At 33.4% G+C, this 20,484-nt stretch overlaps 2 protein-coding genes across 3 annotated transcripts; one reads left to right on the forward strand and one right to left on the reverse strand.

Moving 5' to 3' along the window:
- LOC142549018 (mitochondrial import inner membrane translocase subunit TIM50-like) lies at positions 1-3,770 on the reverse strand. Of its 2 annotated transcripts, none has more exons than XR_012821039.1 (10): positions 3,389-3,770; positions 2,470-2,561; positions 2,130-2,166; positions 1,899-1,960; positions 1,686-1,799; positions 1,396-1,500; positions 1,189-1,287; positions 892-1,048; positions 682-804; positions 1-420 (listed from the first exon to the last, which is right to left on the reverse strand). XR_012821039.1 is itself a non-coding variant. In XM_075657738.1 (10 exons), exons 1-10 carry the CDS (start codon positions 3,654-3,656, stop codon positions 375-377), a joined length of 1,083 nt encoding a protein of 360 aa, XP_075513853.1. In that variant the 5' UTR covers positions 3,657-3,770; the 3' UTR covers positions 1-374. The 2 variants fall into 2 exon arrangements, 1 of the variants encoding a protein (XP_075513853.1); XM_075657738.1 differs by having other exon boundaries at positions 682-784.
- Positions 3,771-16,742: 12,972 nt separating this feature from the next.
- LOC142549019 (uncharacterized) lies at positions 16,743-19,635 on the forward strand. The gene is made up of 4 exons (XM_075657739.1): positions 16,743-17,108; positions 17,289-17,484; positions 17,654-18,340; positions 19,260-19,635. The coding sequence occupies exons 1-4, from the start codon at positions 16,951-16,953 to the stop codon at positions 19,449-19,451; spliced, it is 1,233 nt and encodes a 410-aa protein (XP_075513854.1). The 5' UTR covers positions 16,743-16,950; the 3' UTR covers positions 19,452-19,635.
- The last annotated feature ends 849 nt before the right edge of the window (positions 19,636-20,484 follow it).

The following is a 20,484-nucleotide window of genomic DNA, read 5'->3' on the forward strand; positions in this document are numbered from 1 at the left end:
AAAAAAAATTCTCCGTTCACATGCAAAACCATCTCCGACAAAATTCAGTTGTCAGCTATTTCATCTTTCCTAGAACACCGCAGTAGCAACAAATACAGACAGGAGTTCTCTCCAGAGTGAAAAGAATTACAATTATTAGCTATTCAGCTTCCAATATTATATATCCACCTCATACAACAAAAATTAAACAAAACTAACGACACGGAGCTCGTCGAGGAGAGTATCTCAAGTTTCTTTAACCATATTAATGTCGATCACCGCAATGGGGCAAGAGAAATAGCTTTTGTTCAATGAAGCAGAACACCACCATACAAAGGCTTTCATTTTCAGGATCCACCTGTTTCTTCAAGGGAACTTGGCTCCCTGACATATATCTAACGTCTCCAGAAACGACTTTGCTGCTTGTGCTCTTGCATCCTCCTGAACATAAGACAAATATATGTCAAAATATTATCAGCAGTCCACCGGTTGTGAATATAACAAAGGCATGCAACAAAGCTTGATCGTTGAGAAATACTTTTACATGGTGTATACCAAATATTTCACACATTCAGACGAAAGAATTTTAACTATCTTAAAAAAAAGGAGAGAATGTATAAATATTATGGAAAACAGAATAAGATCAAAGGATTGAACAAGGCAACATCCTCCTTACAATAACACGCATAATGAAAAACAAACCTTTGATGCTCTTTAGAACGTTCCAAGAACTCATTGGCAATATCACACCCTTCATATGAGGCTAGAACAGTTCGAATATCAGCTGGTCTGTGTTTAGCAACATCTGCACTCAAACAATGCTCCCTGTTTATTTCAAGCAATAGAGACTGGAATAAAACTCCCCAAAGATCATGTAGAATTTGCGAGTTTCATTGTGAGAGGAATTCTTACATTCAAGGAATGGAATAAGATCTAAAAGTACGGCGTCATCTGCTTCGCCTTGCCACTCTTTAATTGGAACACAGTTTTCACGCTGAAGACAGCTCTCTAAGGCATGACCACTAATGTATAGAACTTTGGCAGGATCCCTGTTAAGCATTGAAAGGTCCTGCAGCAGGAATTGCTCATTGTTATTTTTAAAAACAAAAAAACAAAAAAATAGCATAGAAAAAAGAAGTAAAAGTTTGAAAACAGAAACAAAAAACAATGGATAAGAATATTCCCGAAATTCAATGTGAATGTATCTACCCTAAAGTGCTTTCCATCTTTGTATCTAGTTGCACCCCTTGAAAGCCTATAGCGAATACAGTGCTTCGGATCCAATCTTTCGACAACAGGATCAACATACTGAAATGACAAGAAAGGTAAATTAAAAACTAAGAGAAACCAAGAAAATAACAAAATAAAATGGGGAAATTGTTTCCACATCCACATATCTTAAACATAAACGCTTACCATACTTAGCTCGTCAGAATATACTACAATTTCATAAAACTGAGCTAAATGCTCCAAAAAAGCATCTACTCCAGGCCTTTTGAATGTTCTCCACCCCCGATCGCGCTTCAGAGAAAAAACAATGAATCATAATATCAACTTAGTTACATCTAAACCTGAACGACGAAAAAACTCGTGAATCAAACCTTCACAGGAAGAGAAAATAAATGAGAGGGAAAATGTAGACTGTTAAAATAGAGTGCGAGGGCAGAAATCAAGTCAACACGAAAGACAGGGAGAAAAAAACACACCTTCCAGTCAGAAAAAATTAATGTTTTGTTCAGATCAAGAACAAGGGTAAAAACATGTTGCTCCAAAGGATGCAAATCTGGCAGGAGCTTGTCAGATGTTGGTTCAGTAAAACCCTGTAATGAAGCAATAAAATGTGTTCCCAGGAGGAATAAATGATGAAAAATTAAGGAACTACATTTTTTTGAATTGTGAAAATGCTATTAGTTGTTTACCCGAACGTGTTCTTCGGTTAACCGCCTGAGGTCAAGGTATATGTCGACTAACTTGGCAGGTACTGTAATATTTAACACAAACGAAGCATCATGAAAAAACAGACAAGATCATAAAAGCTGAATTCCGAGATGAACTCGTACAGAAAACAAATGGCAACAAACAAATTTAGATTTTTTGTCGTACAGAAAATGTGGAGAGAAACGAAAACAATATGGATAATAGAACTTCACCTGTCACTGCAGCAGCTCGTGCATAAGATTGAAATTTCTGCACAAACCATTTTGTAATTTGTTAACTCAACTTCTATGGTGATTATGATTTCAAATACTATATCAGAAACAAGTATAAGCCTCCAAAGATTAAACATATTAAGAAGGCTCACACAATTAGACATCTAGGTCAACTATCTTCTATTAAAAAATAGCTCCTCACATCATTTAATAGCTTTCCAACTAAAACAACTACTTCTAAATAATAAGAAATGATAGGCAACAATGTCAACTTTTTCTACATCATGGGAATGGAGTCAATGGACAGAAGCATAAAGTATAAGAATGCTGTTAGACGCACGTCATAAGTAGATGCATCTTCCCCAACAGTAAAAAAATTTGCAGAGTCACGAAAAGCCTTTGTCTTCTGATCAACCTCATTCAATGAGTATGCTGCATAAAATGCCAACTTATATTTGATCAATAACTTATATCAAAGTCAAACAAGGACATTCTATGATATAGCCAGCAGTTCAAAAATAAAATCAGAAGCAGTTCGCACTCCAAACCAAGACCATAATCAATATGACTGTGAAAATTCAATAGACAAAGGTGGTAACGGAGCTTGAAAGAGCTCTTTTTCATTTTATTATTTCTAATTTATAAGCAAGCGTCGTTATGGAAAAATTGAAAAAGGAAGGAAAAACAAGGCACTCTAGTAGCCTCATAGATGCAAATAATCAGGTAACCCAGGCATCTAACTTTATTTAGTCAATATTATGTATGAACCAAGAAGATAACACAAGCAGCAGCTCCTGGGAAAAAAAATTAACACATGAATGATTGATCAACGCACCCCCTTATCCATCAAAATATTTGTTCATTCTAAATAAAAATACATAAGGACCCATAAAACAAACATATAAGCGAGTGTTTCTCCACATAAAAACACAGATGAAAAATGCGAAGTTGCGAACAGTTCACATTCTCAATCTCAAGCCATTATTGCACTCGGTGGAAAACCTGGTGATTATTTTCCAGGTCATCATAAAAAAAAGGTTAGGCTTTCCTTTTCTAATCGCCTCATTACTCGACAAAACAGTTTCCAAATAGTCAGCAAAGACACATTACAAATTTGAAATCACAACATTCACATTCCAAAACGGGGAAATCATAGTAACACCATCGCTTGTAAGGAATAGATCCATTCATCAAGTAAAAAACAGGATTATCACACCAATTTCATATATCCCAGAAGTGATTTGCTGAAAGAAACGAACCATATGTGGCATAGCTAGCAGTGGCAACGCCACCGGTAACAGCGGCAATGAGGCCGTACTTGAGAAAGCCCCAAGAATTCTTCTTATCAACGGCGACATGAGGCGTAGTAGGAGCCTCACCCGGCGGTGGAGGAGTCTGATTGCCAATAATCGAGGATGAGATTATCGGTTCTTTGGGAGGTTCTGTGCGAAGGGCGGAGCCGAATCGGCGATAATTCCTGGGAATGATCGCGGAGAGACGCGATCGGGAAGGGTTGAAGGCGTACATTATTGAAATTTATGGTGATCTAACTTAGGGTTTAGACGAGTTTTAGGGTTTTGTGCGGGGTTTTTGAGATGGAAAGAAATGGTTGCGGAGGGGCGGAGGTGATTCTGAGGAGACGAAAGTGCCCTTTGGGTTTTAGTTATTGTTAGTAATTGTCAATTTTGGAAATAGATTATTTTTTCTCCGGTCAAAAAAACAAAAGAAATATATTATTTATGTTAAAAATAAAAATTTACAGTAAAGAATAAAATCTCATACTTACAAAATATATTAAGCTACACATTTTTATAAAATTTTCTCTACTCGATTGTATTTTTCTTCGCAAATTGAGAGACCTAATTATATAATTTTTTTGAAAATATTTCAAAAATAATTGCATCATTATATACATCATTACACACTAATTTTCAATATTTTCAACTCTTATATTCAATATATTCTCTTTTGATGATGATCATGATACAATGATTGTCTTCATTACGTATTTTTATACTATCTCGTTAAAAACCTTACTAGGAAAAACTCATTGTGATAAAAATCATAGTAAGGAAAACATATTGCAGTCACGTAAACTCTCCCTCATGTTAACACGAACGATTCTTCACAAATTTCGTAGATTTCCCAACGTTATATATATGATTTCTAAATATTGTCGTAGAAAGTGTCTTTGTGAAGAGATGTGATGAGTTTTCACTTGATTGAATGTAACGAATATCAATATCTTTATTCTTATCAAGCTCTTGGGTGAATGCAAAAAACTTAGGGTATGTTTAATTATGTCGCTTTTTATGTATCTTTCATTCATTTGAGTAACACATGCATCATTATCTTCATATAGTGTCACAGGCTTTTTGTCGAATGATAATCCGCATGATATTTGGATATGTTGGGTCATTGATTTTAGCCACACACATTCACGGCTTGCTTCATGTAATGCAATAATCTTGGTGTAATTTGATGAAGTTGTTACGAGTATTTCTTTCTGTGAACGCCAAGAAATTGTAGTGCCTCCACGAATAAATACATATCGTGTTTGGAAACGTGCATTGTGTGGATCATATATGTACCCAGCATCAACATAACCAATTATACTTTGATTGGTATCTTTTGAATATAAAAGTCTCAAATCTGTCGTTCTTCATAAATAACGGAATATATGTTTAATTCTGTTCCAGTGTCTCTTTGTTGGATATGAGTTAAATATTGTCAATAAATTTACAACAAATGATATATCAGGTCTTGTATAATTTGCAAGATACATAAGGGCACTATAACACTTAGATATATTTTACTATTGATTGATTTGTATAAGTAAGTTGTGACAACATCTATAAGACGCATTTCTAAATTTTCAGATACTGCCAAACTAATCAAATACTTAAACGTAATTGCATCTATAACGGGAGAATATGTTTCTTCATAATAAATTCCATTCCTTTGAGAAAAATTTGTGCAACAAGTCGATCTTTATATCTTACTATTTCATTTTTCTCATTTCGCTTTTGAATAAAAACTCATTTGTACCCAACATGTTTTACACCTTCAAGTGTGAGGACTATAGGTCCAAAAACGTTACGTTTATTTAGCGAATCAAATTCAACGTGGATGGCGTATTTCCATTTTATCCAGTCTTGTCGAGTTTTATATTTACCAAAATATTTTGGTTCATGATCTTAATTTTCATTTATGATGTCAAATGACACATTATAAAGAAATATATCATCAATTTCTTTTATATCCTTTCGGTTCCATATTTTCCAGTATTAATATGATTGATAGAGATTTCACGATTTTCATTAGTTTGCGGTTCTAACAGAACATTTTCATCATCACGTGTTTCTGTCGGAATATCATTCTCTATTTTGTGATCATGTTTTTATGCATTTTCTTTTTCGAGGATTTTTATCATTAGAACCAATTGGTTTTCTGCGCTTCAATCATTTTATGACATCATGAGTGTCTTCAATTTGTTTCTTTGGTATTTCAATTCGAACATAGACATTTGCAACATGTATATATGATTTAGTTACTCATTTTGCGTCTGCAAATGAATCTGATATTCGATTTGTTATTATTTGAAAGTGCACAATTTGTTGTACATCAACATTGTTTAGTTCATGGATCTAAATGTAACAATGATGATGCATACCATGTAATTTTCTTTTCGATATGTTTTTTTTCTCCCTCTAATATTGAGAAGATTTCATCGTTAAAATGACAATCAACAAAACGTGTTGTAAACATGTCGCCTGTCTGAGACTCAATATATCGAATGATTGATGGGTTATCATAACCGATATAAATTTCTATCTTTCTTTGAGGTCCCGTTTTTGTTCGTTGAGGCGGTGCAATAGGCACATATACCATACATCCAAAAATTCTCATATGAGAAATGTCTGGTTCTTTACCAAATGCAAGCTGCAATGAGGAATATTTATGATATGAACTTAGAATGATGCGAATTAATACAGCAACATGCAAAATTGCATGTCCTCATATAGAAATAATGAGTTTTGTTTTCATAATCATTGATCTAGCAATCAGTTGTTTATGTTTAATCAATGATTCAACTAATCCAATTTGTGTATGTACATGAGCAACATGATGCTCAACAGTGATTCTCATTGACATACAATAATCATTGAAAGTTTGGGTAGTAAATTCACCAGCATTATCAAGTTAAATTTTCTTGATTGTATAATTGGGAAATTGATTCCGCAATTTTATTATTTGAGCAAGTAATCTTGCAAATGCCACATTTCGAGTTGATAATAAACATACATGTGACCATCTACTGGAGGCATCGATCAATACCATAAAATATCTAAATAATCCACATGGTGGATAAATTGGGCCACAAATATAACTCTGTATATATCCAAGAAACATAGGTAATTTAGTTTGGATTTTCGCTGGTGATGGTCTTATAATAAGGTTTCCAAGAGAACATGCTTTACATTAAAACTTAATATTTTGAAAGATATTATGGTGATGTGATTCTTCGACCACGAAAAGCAAACGCACTCGGAAACGGAAGTCACGCCCTCGATTCGATGAAACAAAGAAAAGGTTGTGTTGTCCCGATCTTTTTGAAACAACTAATTGTTGTGATATTCACCTCTAAACTACAAAAAGCATATCAACAATTATTCACGATGATAATAATCGATCTCAAACAAACCTTCAAAAAACTCGTCTTTGACAATCCGAGTAAAGAACAATCGACAAACGCCACAAAGTGTTAAATTTTGATAAGTTTGATTTGAGAAACACACAAAGGTGCATACAAACCAAATTATTCAAATATATATATAATTATTATATAATACAATAAAAATATATAAATAGTGATATAATCACACAACGTTATTATAATAAAGCGTCATAGATTCTTTTTATATAATGACATAATATTATTCAAATATATATATATAATGTAATAATATAATCACATCACGTTATTATAATGAGGTGTCATAAACTCCTTTTATATAATAACATGATATTATATATTAAATATATACATTGTAAAAATAAATAAGAATAAAATAAATATTCTTACTTTTGAATATTGTTACATTTTTTTTGTGTTTTGGAGCTTGGAAAAATATGACGAGTCTTCATGTTTCGTGCAGATAACGTGATAAAAATAAAAATTCACGGTAAAGAATAAAAACTCCAACTCACAAAATATATTAAACTTCACACTTTTATAAAATTTTCTCCACTCAATTGTGTTTTCTTCACAAATTGAGATACTCATTTATAGAATTTCTTTGAAAATAATTACATAATTACATACATCATCACAAACTAATTTTCAATATTTCCTAACTCTTATTTCCAACAATTTCAAATTTATTAGATAATTATGTACTAGTGTTATCAGCATCGAATTAGAATTACGAGATCAATCCTTTCATTCTGGGTGGTGACAGACATATCATGCTATTCGAGCTGTTTTTTCTTGTTTTCCCAGAGATTTGGAGAAAGATCATAATCATCTTTTCTCCAAAAGAATAGAGTGAAATTCTTTTTCATCATAAGGACCAGGAGATTGAATCTAGCCATAAGAAGAATACTTAGTATAAATAACTCGTTTCTTGATCTTCGATCCCCTCAGTCACTATGAATTCCCCCAATCAGTTGAATGTAATGTGTCTATTTATTTATCTCTTTTTTGTCTGCGCATGTTGTGTGCAAAGTGCATGTATAATTGATTTTTTTTTTCTCTTGTTATAAAAAATTCGAAATTACATTTTAAAAATTAAAAATCAAAATTTAAATTTTATGATTTTTATTAGTTTGTTTGCAATATTATATGTGAAACCGAGAAAGGAAATTGAAAGAAACCTATGGGAACGAGGATAAAAAAACTTGGGCTGCGATCAACTGAGAAATTAGATGGACAGAATGTGCAAATTTTCGGAATGTCCATATCATTAAAAATGTATTGCAAATATATAGATAGGGTAAATTTGAAAAAAAAATTGTTATATCACTGTAACAAAACAATTAATATATATTATTCGACTTTAATAATACTAATATATATAAATTATGAGCGAGTCAACTATAGTCATATTCAGAATAATAAATAATTTTTTTTGTATAAAAAATAATATTTTTTTCATGAGTGATTCAAATAGGAGATTTGTCTCACAAAATTGATATATCATATTGTCTTACAAAAAATTTTGTGTTTAATAAATATGTCTCAATTTTCCTTCTTTGTTTTACTTTATGAGTATGTCGGTCTCACAAATCTTTATCTATGAGATATGTCAATCCTACCGATATTCACAATAAAAAGTAATACTCTTAACATAAAAAATAATACTTTTTCATGGATGACCCAAATAAAATATTTGTATCATAAAATACGACACGTGAGACCGTCTCACACAAGTTTTTACCTTACTTTATATTCACTTGCAACTTAAGTCAATATCTGAGACCGAAAAATCAACTAATAGCTGTTATCCATGCAACACAAAATAAAGGGGAAAAAAGCGATAAACGTTTTTTTTAAAAAAATCTGATAGTTCGAATATTTGATAACTCAATTGTTCAACCAACGAATAAACAATTTAAGAAAATTGCCAACGTGATATATGATGTCTTTTTTTCTCTTTTCCCGGAGTTGTTTATTCATTAGATTTTTAATCTAAAAAGCAGATGTTGTGAAATGTGAATTTTGGGTTTTTTTTTAATTTAAAAAAAACTATGAAAATATTATTAAATCACATCAAAGATAATTATAGGAGAATATGCGACCCTTTATGTGGAAAAACCACTCTAGCAAAAGAATAAGCAACCTGATTTGCTGATACAAAGACAAAAGGACACGACGATGTATCCCTAACGAAATTCTACACTCTTCTATTATTAGACTTAAACTTGGGAAAACTTGTTAATTGTACGATACTTCAACTACTAGAAATACATCATATTCAACAATGACATGTGAAAAATCAATGCTCTTCTAGCCAATCGAGAGTTCATATGATACTCAGCGGATGATAGTTGAGTTGAAATGTCTCAACAAATACTATACATTGTTACGATCACTAAAATTCGATAGTTTCAAATAATGCAATTATAACCAAAATGAGAATAATTTTCAACACAGACACATCAACATTCCACATCAACATATTGTCGGGAGGTTTTTGACAACGCATAACCTAAACAATATTATTAATTTTTTTAAGATAAATTTTGAATTTAGTTGATAATTATATATATTATTAGATAGAAAAACTTGATTTTTTAGAAAAAAATAAAGGGAAATCTTGCAATAACTCTCCATTCTCATTCTTAACTTTTTTCTCACTCCCCATCCATCTATTTCTTTGTTTAAACTCTCCATTTTTCTAAAATTTGCAAAAACATCATTCCACTCAACTTGTCTTCTTCCTAGATTATTAATCTAGAAATAGCTCGTTTTTATGACTTTATCTCCTGACATAACCAATAGATATGTGTTTGTATTATATCAGCTGAGATCTCGTTCCCTTCTTCTTTTAACAGTTTGTAGAGATCTGTGTTATTTACCAGCTGATTTCTTATTCTCTTGATGCGTCTTTTAGAAACCTTTAGATATGTGAAATACATTTTCTTTAGGTTTCGAATTTTTCTTGTGTGTTTCTTTTTCCCGTTTTAGCTTCTTTTTATATATGATTTTACGGGGTTAAAGTTTCTTGTCTGTTTATTGGATTTTTTTTTTCTTTAAAGATAGAGAATCCAATGGTCTTTTGTCATCATTTACCATCGATTATTGGTGGTCCTTATATTCCACTCACATAGTGGTCCTTCCTTTTGTTAGTGGGATGGTCACATGTCCACTTTAGCTTTGTCGGGGAATCTTTGACTTTATGTGTCCCCGAGGAAATCGTGCTCGTGGTCCTTCCCCATTTGTACTAGTGTCGGTAAAGTGTTTACGATCAGATCTTGGCTTGAATCCTTTACCAAACTCCGGTTCTTTCTAGTTTTGGCATTCTGGGCAAATGTTCTCCGACCATCTTCCCACATGTGCCATATTACTGAATTTTCGACGAGTCTCTTTGCTTGCCGGCAGCTTGCTGTTCCACATAAGATTTTTTTTCTTTTCGAACAGATCTTCTGCGAAGCTCGTTGTTTTTCCTGTCATTGTATTCAACATGAAAGATCAATTTACAGAATTTTGATAAAACTTAAATGGATATTTAACTTGTCCATCTCTGTTAGACAGACCCAAACTCCCCATGCTCTCCTGATAGATATGTCATCTTCATTGAATGAAGAGACTAGGGGTGTTTCGTTTGTAGGAGGATCCTTGATGAATTTCTGGACATTCATGTCTGGCCTCCTTAGCTTGAAAAATGAAAGACTTCGTGTGAGCCTTTTCCTGCTGGTTCTGGTGCTGCACTGAAAAAATATAGTTCCAAAATATCTCCCCTGGACAAATGATCATTGTTCGTCCAAGTTTCATGTACTGCTTTCTGTATCCACTTTGGTAATACTGAAATCTCCGGGAAGCTGGGTGAAGTAGTATAAAATGAGGCAAGAGCCCCAAATTCATACCAAGCATTGACCTCCTTTGGATATGACTTTTGTTTCATCCATACCTTAGGATATATTCCTGCAATATCAACTCGAACCATGGCTGGGTTGATGCCAATTCTTGTATTCAATTTCTCCCAAGTCTGTTGGTAAACCTGGAATGGAGAAATTGCAGTTTCATTAGTACCAACCTTAGCTTTGCCCCTGTCAGTATTAGGTCTAAGGTTGATATCTCTCTCTTCAATCCTCGAGGTGAAGGGTTGACTTGAAGACTCGAGATTGAAATCTGGAGTTTCAATTTTTGTTTTGGCCGACTCATCAGAAAATGATCCCGGCTTAACACTTGTGCTAGGGGTACTTGAATCCCCTGCTCTAGGTATAGAGTCCTGTACTCGAAAACTCTCCATTCGGGAAAGCAATGGCTTCTCGATGCCTTGGAGGATAGACCTTTGTGTTACAGACCATAACTGAGTATATGTCTGTAAACATCCTGTAATTCGGTCAGAGACAATTCTCTTATCCGCTTGTTGAAGCCTTCCCGCAATTTCTGCGTTTAGTGCTAACTTGTTAAACTCGGTTTGAAGCATTTCAAGGTGTTCCCTCAAATGCCTCCGCATCTTGATAATAGCATCAATGTCAATGCTATCCATCTCTTGTTAAAAAATCTGCAAGAATATTTTCGTGAGATTTAAGAATAATTATATTAAAAATTTAATTTTGACATAAATCTTGCCATATTAAAAGTCTAGCTTTTTCTGGTTTGGATTCAATCATGTTTCTCAGAAAAGCTTTCACCTGTGTATTATCAACTTTCAAAATAAATTTCTCAAGTAAAAATAATGATAATTTTTCAAAAACCCTTTTTACTTCATAGAATTCCTTTTCGTTGATATGCCATCTTATGGCTTCTGCATCTGAGAATAAACCACTGCAATATCTGCATGGCTGTTCTCCATCTGGAGTGAGCTTTGTTAAGACTGCCGCCCACCAATGATCGCTGGCGTCCGTATATAATACCAGATCATCCTCATCTTGAGGAATAGCCATTTTCGGAAGATTTTTACAAATATTTTTTAACTGGACAAGTCCTTCTGTGTGTTCTTTTGTCCATATAAATCTTGCATATTTCTTTAATAATGAACTAAACACCTTTCTGTGTTTTGCTAGGTTTTTTATAAACATCCCAGTAAAATTAACAACTCCTATGAAACTTTGAAGTCGTTTTTTTTCTTTTAGCTCGTTTGAAAAATTTTGCACATTTTCTACTATATGATCTTGCAAAATTATTCCAGACTCATCGATTTCTATTCCGAGAAATTCAATCTTTCTTGTGGCAATGACTGCTTTCTTTTCTGATAGAACCAGTCCTTCATTTTTACAAACATCAGAAAAAATATCTAAATGCTTAATATGTTCTTCCATATTTTTAGATGCAATTAAAACATCATCTATATAGACAAACATAAATTTGAAATAATCTTTAAATAGATTATCCATCTTTCTTAGAAATATCTATGGTGAATTAACCAATCTCATTGGTAATACCTCCCAGATATAATGTCCTTGTGGTATGGAGAAAGCTGTGAATTTCTTGCTTTCTTCATCCATTCGAATCTGATAAAAACCAGACTTACAATCGAACTTTGAGAATATATTTGCATTGCGTATGCAACTAATTAGATGTTCTCTGCTGGGTATAAAATACCCATCAAACTCCAGAATCTTATTAATCTCTTGATAATTAATAAATAGTCTGGGTTTGTTCCTTTTTATTTCACCATGATTTCTTACCAGGAATCCTGGACTGCTGTTTAGTGAAATTCCTGCTTGGATTAAACCAAGGTCCAAATGTTCCTTGATTATAATCTGCATATCCCTTTGATCAATGATATTAATTGGGATATGCTTACAACGGACAAATTCATACTTTTTGCCTTCCTTAATTTTAAGGCAAACTTTGAGTTGATTTTTATCCCACCATGCCAAGGGATCTTCATTGTAATTTTCTTTGATCTTTTTCTTGACATCTTCCAATGATACCTTAGATTCAAACTCTACCTCATTCTTATGTAGAGCTATCTTAAGGCATTCTATTTCTTCTGGTTGGAGTTCTTTATCTGCTCTTAATTGGAGCATTGTTTCTCCAAACCTTCTAGAATCCTTCATTTTTGGGTTTAGAAGTTTTCCTTCATCACCACTCTTGCTGCGAAACTGTATTGGCAATTTTCTATAAAATGCCTATCGCAGTCTCTAGACTATAATTTTGTGATCACAAGGTGTTGTAAACACTAATCTTCTAGTCTCATTTTCTTGAGTATAGAACTTGAACATTTGTAGGAAATTATTTCCTAGCAGAATGTCAGCTCATGTATCATGAAAATAATTTGGTGGTGTTTTTACCTTGTATCAAGGTGTTTGTCCAGCATCGCCAATTACGATTTCTGTCATCTCAATCCCCTTACATAAAATTAAGATTCTTCTGGAAAAATATCTTCCAGCAATCTTTGGTAATTCTTCCAAATTATTTGGTAAAATTTCTCTTTTTGCTGTACAGATTCCAGCACCTGAATCTGAATCAAAATAAGCAGCAAAATATTCTGCCTTATATTGTTCGTAGAACATTCCTACTGGAATGTATATCGAGAATGTGCTTGGGGTCATTGGATTTTCCATATCTTATCATCTGCCATAAACTACATTTCATACTCTAGATGTTTCAAAAGTTTATGTTCCTCGAGAAACTCTAGTCCAAGAACCAGTCGATCTGATTCTTTTCCTGGAATTCCTTTGATATGAACTTCCAATTCTCCAATATTGATCATTCCTTGGTAAATTCATATCATAGGTTGTTCCAAATAGTATATGGTATTAAAAGAAAATTGATTCCTTTGTTTCGTAATATCAAATACTATTTCTACTTCCTTCCACCCTTCTGGGCATCTAAGCTTTCCTATGGTGGAAAAGCTTTTTATCTCCTGTTGGGTTTTTTGGACAGGTGCTTTCCCCCACCTGTAACTTGTAATTCTATCTCCCTGAAAAGATAGTATCCTTGATTCCAATCTAAGACTTTGATTCCTTTGTAGAATCGGTTTGTCTTGTATTTGGATATCTGTTTCCTGTATTAAAGGAAACTCAACTCTTTCTGGATAAATTGCCTGGGCAACTTTTCCAAATATCTTGGGTATTTCAATGAACTCATTTCTAATAAACAATTCTGAATGATGTGTATTAGATAGAGCATATGAAATTTGATAGGTAATAGAATATGATGTATTACCTTCTTTCATCAGCCTTTTTTCCTTGAAATTTTGGTGCAATGTCAAGGCTCGGCTGAAATCCTGATCCGCCAGGTTGTAGGCAATTCTTGGATAAATTACTCCTACAATATTTTCTGCGCAGAGATTTCCTGAGATAGTTCCCAGTACTGAATCTTGAAGGTTCCCCATTCTTTTATCACATATAATAATATCAATGGGTGAATCTATTCCTTCTTTGAAAGTAGCTTTTATCATAATCTGGATTGCTCGGATATGAATCAAGGACATAGTCCTTGCTACCTCTATCTTGAGTTTTTGTAATTTCTCCTTAATTTCTTCAGAAGGAATTAATTGCATCTCCATTCTATTTTCTGTAAGTTCCATAAGAATTGTCATTTCCCTTCTGGAAACTTTATAGATTAGATGATGCTTTCTGTTTCTTCGACCAAGACTTTCTAAGAATTTTTCTACATGTCCTGCAGAGAATCCTTGATATCTATGTAGACTAGGATTTTCTCTCATGATTCTTTGAACCATATTATGAGATATTGTTGTCTGACTAAAGAATCCAGACAAATCTTCATGTGTTTCGTGTTGAAACACCTCGTCTTCAGTCAGATTACGATTCTGTTCCATCAGATTCTTCCTGACTCAAGACTTCTTCTTCTTCATATATACTTTCATATTGGCAATGTCCTCAAATCTGTATATCTGAATAAGATATTGGTAATAAATTGCTTCTTCAATATCCGGGGTTGGATCGAAACGTTTAATACCTCGTTTTTCATTTTCTGGACAATTGGTCGAGATATGACCTCTTGCTCTACATGTCCAGCAATTACAGTCTTTAAAACTTTCATTAGCTCGAGTATGAGCTCTTCTGAAAGTTTTCTTTGTAGGTGTTCTTCCTGTGCTTCGAGAGGTACTCGATACTTGGGACGATATCCAATTTCTTGATAGTCCAGTTCTTTGTCCAGATTTCCACTTCTAGCATAAGGATGAGTTCTAAAACTTTTCCTCTTATGCTTCTGTGGTTTACTTCCAATAATCGTTGGAAGATCATTTTCCTTACAATACAAAGGAGTACGTTTGTTAATACCCTTTAGTATTTTGTAATTTTTTTGTAATGCTGCCAAATGACACCATTCTGACAATTTTTCTTTAAGGAAAGAGGCTCTTCGTGCCAATGTATCTGGATTACCAGGAACATATTCCCTGATTAACATTTCTCTCCAGGGACTTGGCATCTTGGCGAAGAAGAGCTGCATTGCTATGTCTTCTTCGACTCCTGAATTCCATCTATATTTAGTGAATAACATAATGTATTCATCCACTAAACATATATCATGTGACTATACAGAGCTTGAGTATATTTCTTTTTCTTCTCTGTATCTTGACTGTTAAAATAGTCCACCACTATAAATTGAGCTTTAAAAAGGGTAGCCATTCTTCCGGCTATCTCGCTAAGAGATTATCCGGCTAGGACTGATTCTTTGGTTTCTACCGAAGTCATGTCCCAAGCAATTTTCACCGATCCCATAAGACTCATTTCCAGAAGTTTAATGAATCATTCTCTGTTGAGATCAAGCGTTCATGCTGCGATTCTCATAGTTGATGTCCAATCATCTATGAGGTCTTCTCTGTTTTTGAAATCTAATACATCTAGGTTAAGCATAACCTCATAAGGATATATTGGTTCTAAAACAGATTTCCCATATGGTGTTTGGTGCAAAGGAATTTGATTCTTACTTGATCTTGTTCCCGCTGGATGTGCTTCTCCACCAGTGTAAAGTCTGATTGGAATTCTCTCATATTTATATTCTGAGATCCCACACTTTCTCTTGGTGGTTCCTGCGAAGCTGACCAGGTTATATAAGGTTGTTCACCTCCCGTCGTGTTCATCTTCAGATCTACGACTTTGAGATTTGCGAAAGATTCCGCAAGCTCTTGTAGATCCTCTAGACCAATCCTTTCTAAAGTTGTCATCAGATTAATTTATTTTCTGAGACAGATTTAATTAGATTGATCATCTTTTCTTCTTCAGTCAAAAGGTTTTTGCACTACCTTGACCTTTCCTTGTTGATGTAACAAAGGTTCAGTTCCAAAGGATAGTGATAACCTTCCTTCTGAAGTTCTCTTACTAGGACTTTGTTCTAGTATTTGAATTCTTATTTGAATATCCTTTAATATTCCAAAAATTTCTTCTTGGTTTTCAAGGATTTTTTCCACGTTTGTGGTACATATACAACATATTGTCATAGTTTTGTACCGTCTTTTGAATTTCTCTAAGATCTCCCGAGAGTTTAGATGAATTCGGTACTATATCTAAGAACCTGTTATTTTGAATCATAAGTTTATCTTAGGACTGATAAGTTCTTTCTTGATATCTAACCTTAGTTAGATCTTCCTGCTGCAAATATTCCAGAGTTTCGGAATAATTTCTGTAAATAAATAATCTCGAACATGGGTTCGGATTCATGTAATTTGAGAAAATTCTTCTCCTCAAATATTTAATTACTTGATAATAATAAATTTGTATGTTTGAAATAATTTTGCCTAGGCTCAGATATCATTTTTCGGCCCAGAAAATCAATCACTTGAATATGAGGGCGTTTTTGTCACATTTTGGATTTTCAGGGAGTTTGGACAAAGTTTTTGAGTGGTAGAGATTTATGGTGAAGTTGAGTTTTGGTTTGGAGATTTAAAACCAATTTTTTCAAAAATAAATAATATTTTTTCTGTAAATGTTTTTTTTCCATAAAAAAATTTAATGTCAACCTGTATATTGAACCAAATCCCGCCATTTTGTTGAACAAAGTCGATTGAGACGGCGTTTCGAGGTTTCATTTTGCTCCTAAATCAAATCCCAGATGAATGCACCGTCACATTATCTGAAGCAGGATTGTGAATTTTTCGACGTTGATTTTAAGAAGACTTCAAAATTTCTCCCATTTTTCTGATCTAGCGATTAGGGTTTGTGTTGAAAGTTGAAACGTATGAATCTAGGCGATCTCAACAAAGTATGGGAAGTCAAAACGCTGAAAAGGAAGCCAAAAGAAGAAGAAGCTCGAAAGATTTTAGACAGAGTCGCGAAACAGGTTCAACCCATCATGCGTAATCACAATTGGAGAGTCAAGATACTTTCTGAATTCTGGTATCATATTTTTTTGTTTTATTGTTTTACGTAGCTAGACACAGATGCTACGGTTTTGTTATGCTTTTTTCGTGTTCTTTCCCCGCGCATTTACTCTGGAAATTGAGAAACTGAAATTACAAAAATCATTAGTTATGTATCTTTTTCTATGTCAATTTAAAAGGTATCTAAAATTTTCAGCCCCAAGAATCCTGCTCTTCTGGGGTTGAATGTAGGACGTGGTATACACATAAAACTGAGGCTTAGAAGGCCAAACAGAGACGAGGAATTTATCCCTTTTCATGAAGTTCTAGATACAATGCTTCACGAGCTCTGCCACAATGTTCATGGCCCTCATAATTCCAGCTTCTACAAGCTATGGGATGATATTCGAAAGGTGAGTGGTAAATTTCTCTGACTGTCTGAGATGCTATCACACGTGATTATAGCTGGTTGCTTGTTTTATCTTTTTCGTTTTAAAAGTTTTCTCGTCAATAAAATATGATGCCCGAACGTCACATCATGAGAAGACACTAACTTATTGTCTGATAATGTGATATCCACAGGAATGCGAAGATTTCATAAACAAAGGGATACGTGGAACAGGACAAGGATTTGATCTCCCTGGAAGGCGATTGGGTGGATTCTCCCTTAAACCTTGTTCATCCCTTCGCCAAGCTACATTGACTGCTGCAGAAAATAGAGCCCGTCTTGGAACCTTGCTACCTTCTGGCCCCAACCAAATCGGTGGCGATAGTTCTATCATGGTTTCACTAACCCCTGTTCAAGCTGCTGCAATGGCTGCAGAAATGAGATTACGGGATAACGTCTGGTGTGGCTCGGAATTTTGTGATGATTGTGAATATGATGAAAATACCCATCCCTCACCAAACTCTTCAGATTTACTATATTCTTCTGGAATCTCAAATGTACTCGGATATGATAGAAAAGATCAAAAGGCAGTATCACGTAAAAGAAGCCATGAATCTGATGATGTTTCAGTTATCCAGTCTGCAAGTGGGCATCTGAAATCCACTATTCCAGACTCTAACCATCCAAATAAAAAGCCTTCTAATAAGACTTGTCCAGAGGAGTGCACACCACATGCTCAATCATCTCTTGGTGATCAAAATTCTATTGTCGTGGATTTGTCGGGAGAAGCTTCAACTTCCCTATCCATGTGTAACCATGAAACATTGCATGATGACAATTACACAATGTGGCAATGCGCAGTGTGCACTTTGTTGAACCCGGTGAGAACTGTCCTTATTTTGCAACTTTATCATTCTTATCATGTTTACAAGTTGAAATGTTCCATAAATTGATTGTAGCATGTTAGTTTGATACCAAACCTCGTAGCAGGGGAAATTTGTGCTACAGCAGATCAGCTGAGTTTCTCAATGATCTATCGGGACTATGTCTTTTAACTGTCAACCGTTGAAGCTCTACATAATGATATATTCATATTATATAAAAACATGAGAAGAAATTAAAACATATGAGACATTTGAACGGTTTAATGTTGAATGGCTTTTAATCTGTCTAAATTAATTTAACAGGAATTTAATTTAAGCTAAATTAGATATGTAGTTACCCTTGGTTTTTCCTTGAGTGATTACGGGCATTGTTTAGTTTTGTTTTTAGTGTTTTTGGAGGTTTTGTTTTGAAAAAATGATTATTTGGAAATATGTCGGGAAATGAAATGAATGCTTGGTTTCTTTAAAAAAAATCACTGTACTGATCAAATTTGTAAATTTTTATGTTAACTGGTTTTTAAATGACGCGTGCATAGTTAAAACTGTGAAAAAATTTACTGTAGTGCATTATAAATTATATATAATAATTGGATATTTTCTGGGTAACGAAAATTTTGATTAAAAAAAAAAACCCCAAAAAATTTCGGATTTAAAGTACAGTAGTGATTAAGTTAGGAGATACAGAAACGGGCTCTTAAAAAATGAAATGAAAGAGAGATACTAGTGGTGTTTTTGTTTGAAGATGGGAAAATGAGCTTTAAGAACAAAACTAGACATGGCCTATGTGTTTATAGTAGCTTTGACTTTGAATAAGTTGAACTTTTGGTGCATTTAACAAGTTTTCTTCTGCAATAATACTCTATTTGCTGTTGTGTTCTCCGATGTATTTGATGAGTTGTTCTGCTGTCAATTGCAGCCACTAGCTCCAATATGCGAGCTCTGCCGGACACTCAGACGTGAAGATGATAATCTGAAACACGTTGGATGGTTTTGCAAATTCTGTACCTTGGAAAATGATGTAAAGCTGGAGAAATGTGTGGCATGTGAAGCATGGAGATATTCTTATGGTCCACCTGTATCTTCTTCAGCCCCCAATCTTGCCACCTGAGGAGAAATTAAACTTAACCTCGATTTTTTGTTATAGTATGTTTTGGATACAAGCTGTCTCTTTGACATGTTCTCTTTGGTCTGTTATTTCCATCATATTAGTGTTGAATATTTCTTTATGATTCTATTTAACACATGATAGTATGTTTTGGATACAAGATTTGACATGTTCTCTTAGGTGTTTTACTTTAATCAATATTTCTTCATGATTCTATTTAGCACATGATTATGTTTTGATTTTATAACAATATGATGATCATGTTACATTTTTGTTTAGATTAGTTTGCTTTAATCACAAAGTATTTTATGTTTTGATAATATTATTAAAGAAATCCATATACCATGTGTGCATGACCATATGTATAAAAAAAGTCTTATCTTTTGTAGTGTTTATATTACTGCGTCTGTTATTGATAGTGACTTTTTATTTTATTTTTACAAAGCTATATTATCTACCTTACTTTAAAATTCTTTTTTAATTAATTTTTTTTTAAACCCAAATAGGACCCGAAGATTTTTTTAAAATATTACTGTATACCTGTATATTAAGATGTCCCTGATAGAGACAAAAAATGGACATCAAAATTTTTTTTCAATTTTGTCCTTGTATAATATAGATATTATATTTTTGTTTTTATTTTTTTTTCATTTAATAAACATTTTTTTTATTTTTGTTTTTTTAATTTCAATAATTCAAATATCATTTTGATCTCTCGATGATTTATCAAATTTTATTTTAATTTATCGATAAAAAAGATTATACACACGTACGTTGAGTAGTATTAGGGCATCCGCATCCGTCGGAATTAATCCATGTTAATAACTCTCCATCTCATAAAAAATGATGGGGTCCACGAGCCACATATTCATTACATTAACACTTCCTCATTATTAACACACACCCACATTCATTTAATTTCAACTTTCATTATTTATGGGTCCCACTGTTCACTTACTCATTTTTTTTATTTTTATATTTCAATATATTTCTAATATTTTTAAAATTTTACAACAAATATTACTAAAAATAAATA

Source organism: Primulina tabacum, chromosome 6 (assembly GCF_025594145.1).
Source record: "Primulina tabacum isolate GXHZ01 chromosome 6, ASM2559414v2, whole genome shotgun sequence".
NCBI lineage: Eukaryota > Viridiplantae > Streptophyta > Magnoliopsida > Lamiales > Gesneriaceae > Primulina > Primulina tabacum.

Excerpts from the sequence above, each read along its gene's own strand:
- LOC142549019 (XM_075657739.1), top strand. The coding sequence starts at position 16,951 with ATGAATCTAGGCGATCTCAACAAAGTATGGGAAGTCAAAACGCTGAAA. Across the intron at positions 17,109-17,288 it reads AAGATACTTTCTGAATTCTG|CCCCAAGAATCCTGCTCTTC; the intron begins GTATCATATTTT and ends TAAAATTTTCAG. Across the intron at positions 18,341-19,259 it reads TGTGCACTTTGTTGAACCCG|CCACTAGCTCCAATATGCGA; the intron begins GTGAGAACTGTC and ends TGTCAATTGCAG.
- LOC142549018 (XM_075657738.1), bottom strand. The coding sequence starts at position 3,656 with ATGTACGCCTTCAACCCTTCCCGATCGCGTCTCTCCGCGATCATTCCC. Across the intron at positions 1,800-1,898 it reads TAACCGAAGAACACGTTCGG|GGTTTTACTGAACCAACATC; the intron begins GTAAACAACTAA and ends GCTTCATTACAG. Across the intron at positions 1,288-1,395 it reads ATTCTGACGAGCTAAGTATG|TATGTTGATCCTGTTGTCGA; the intron begins GTAAGCGTTTAT and ends TTGTCATTTCAG.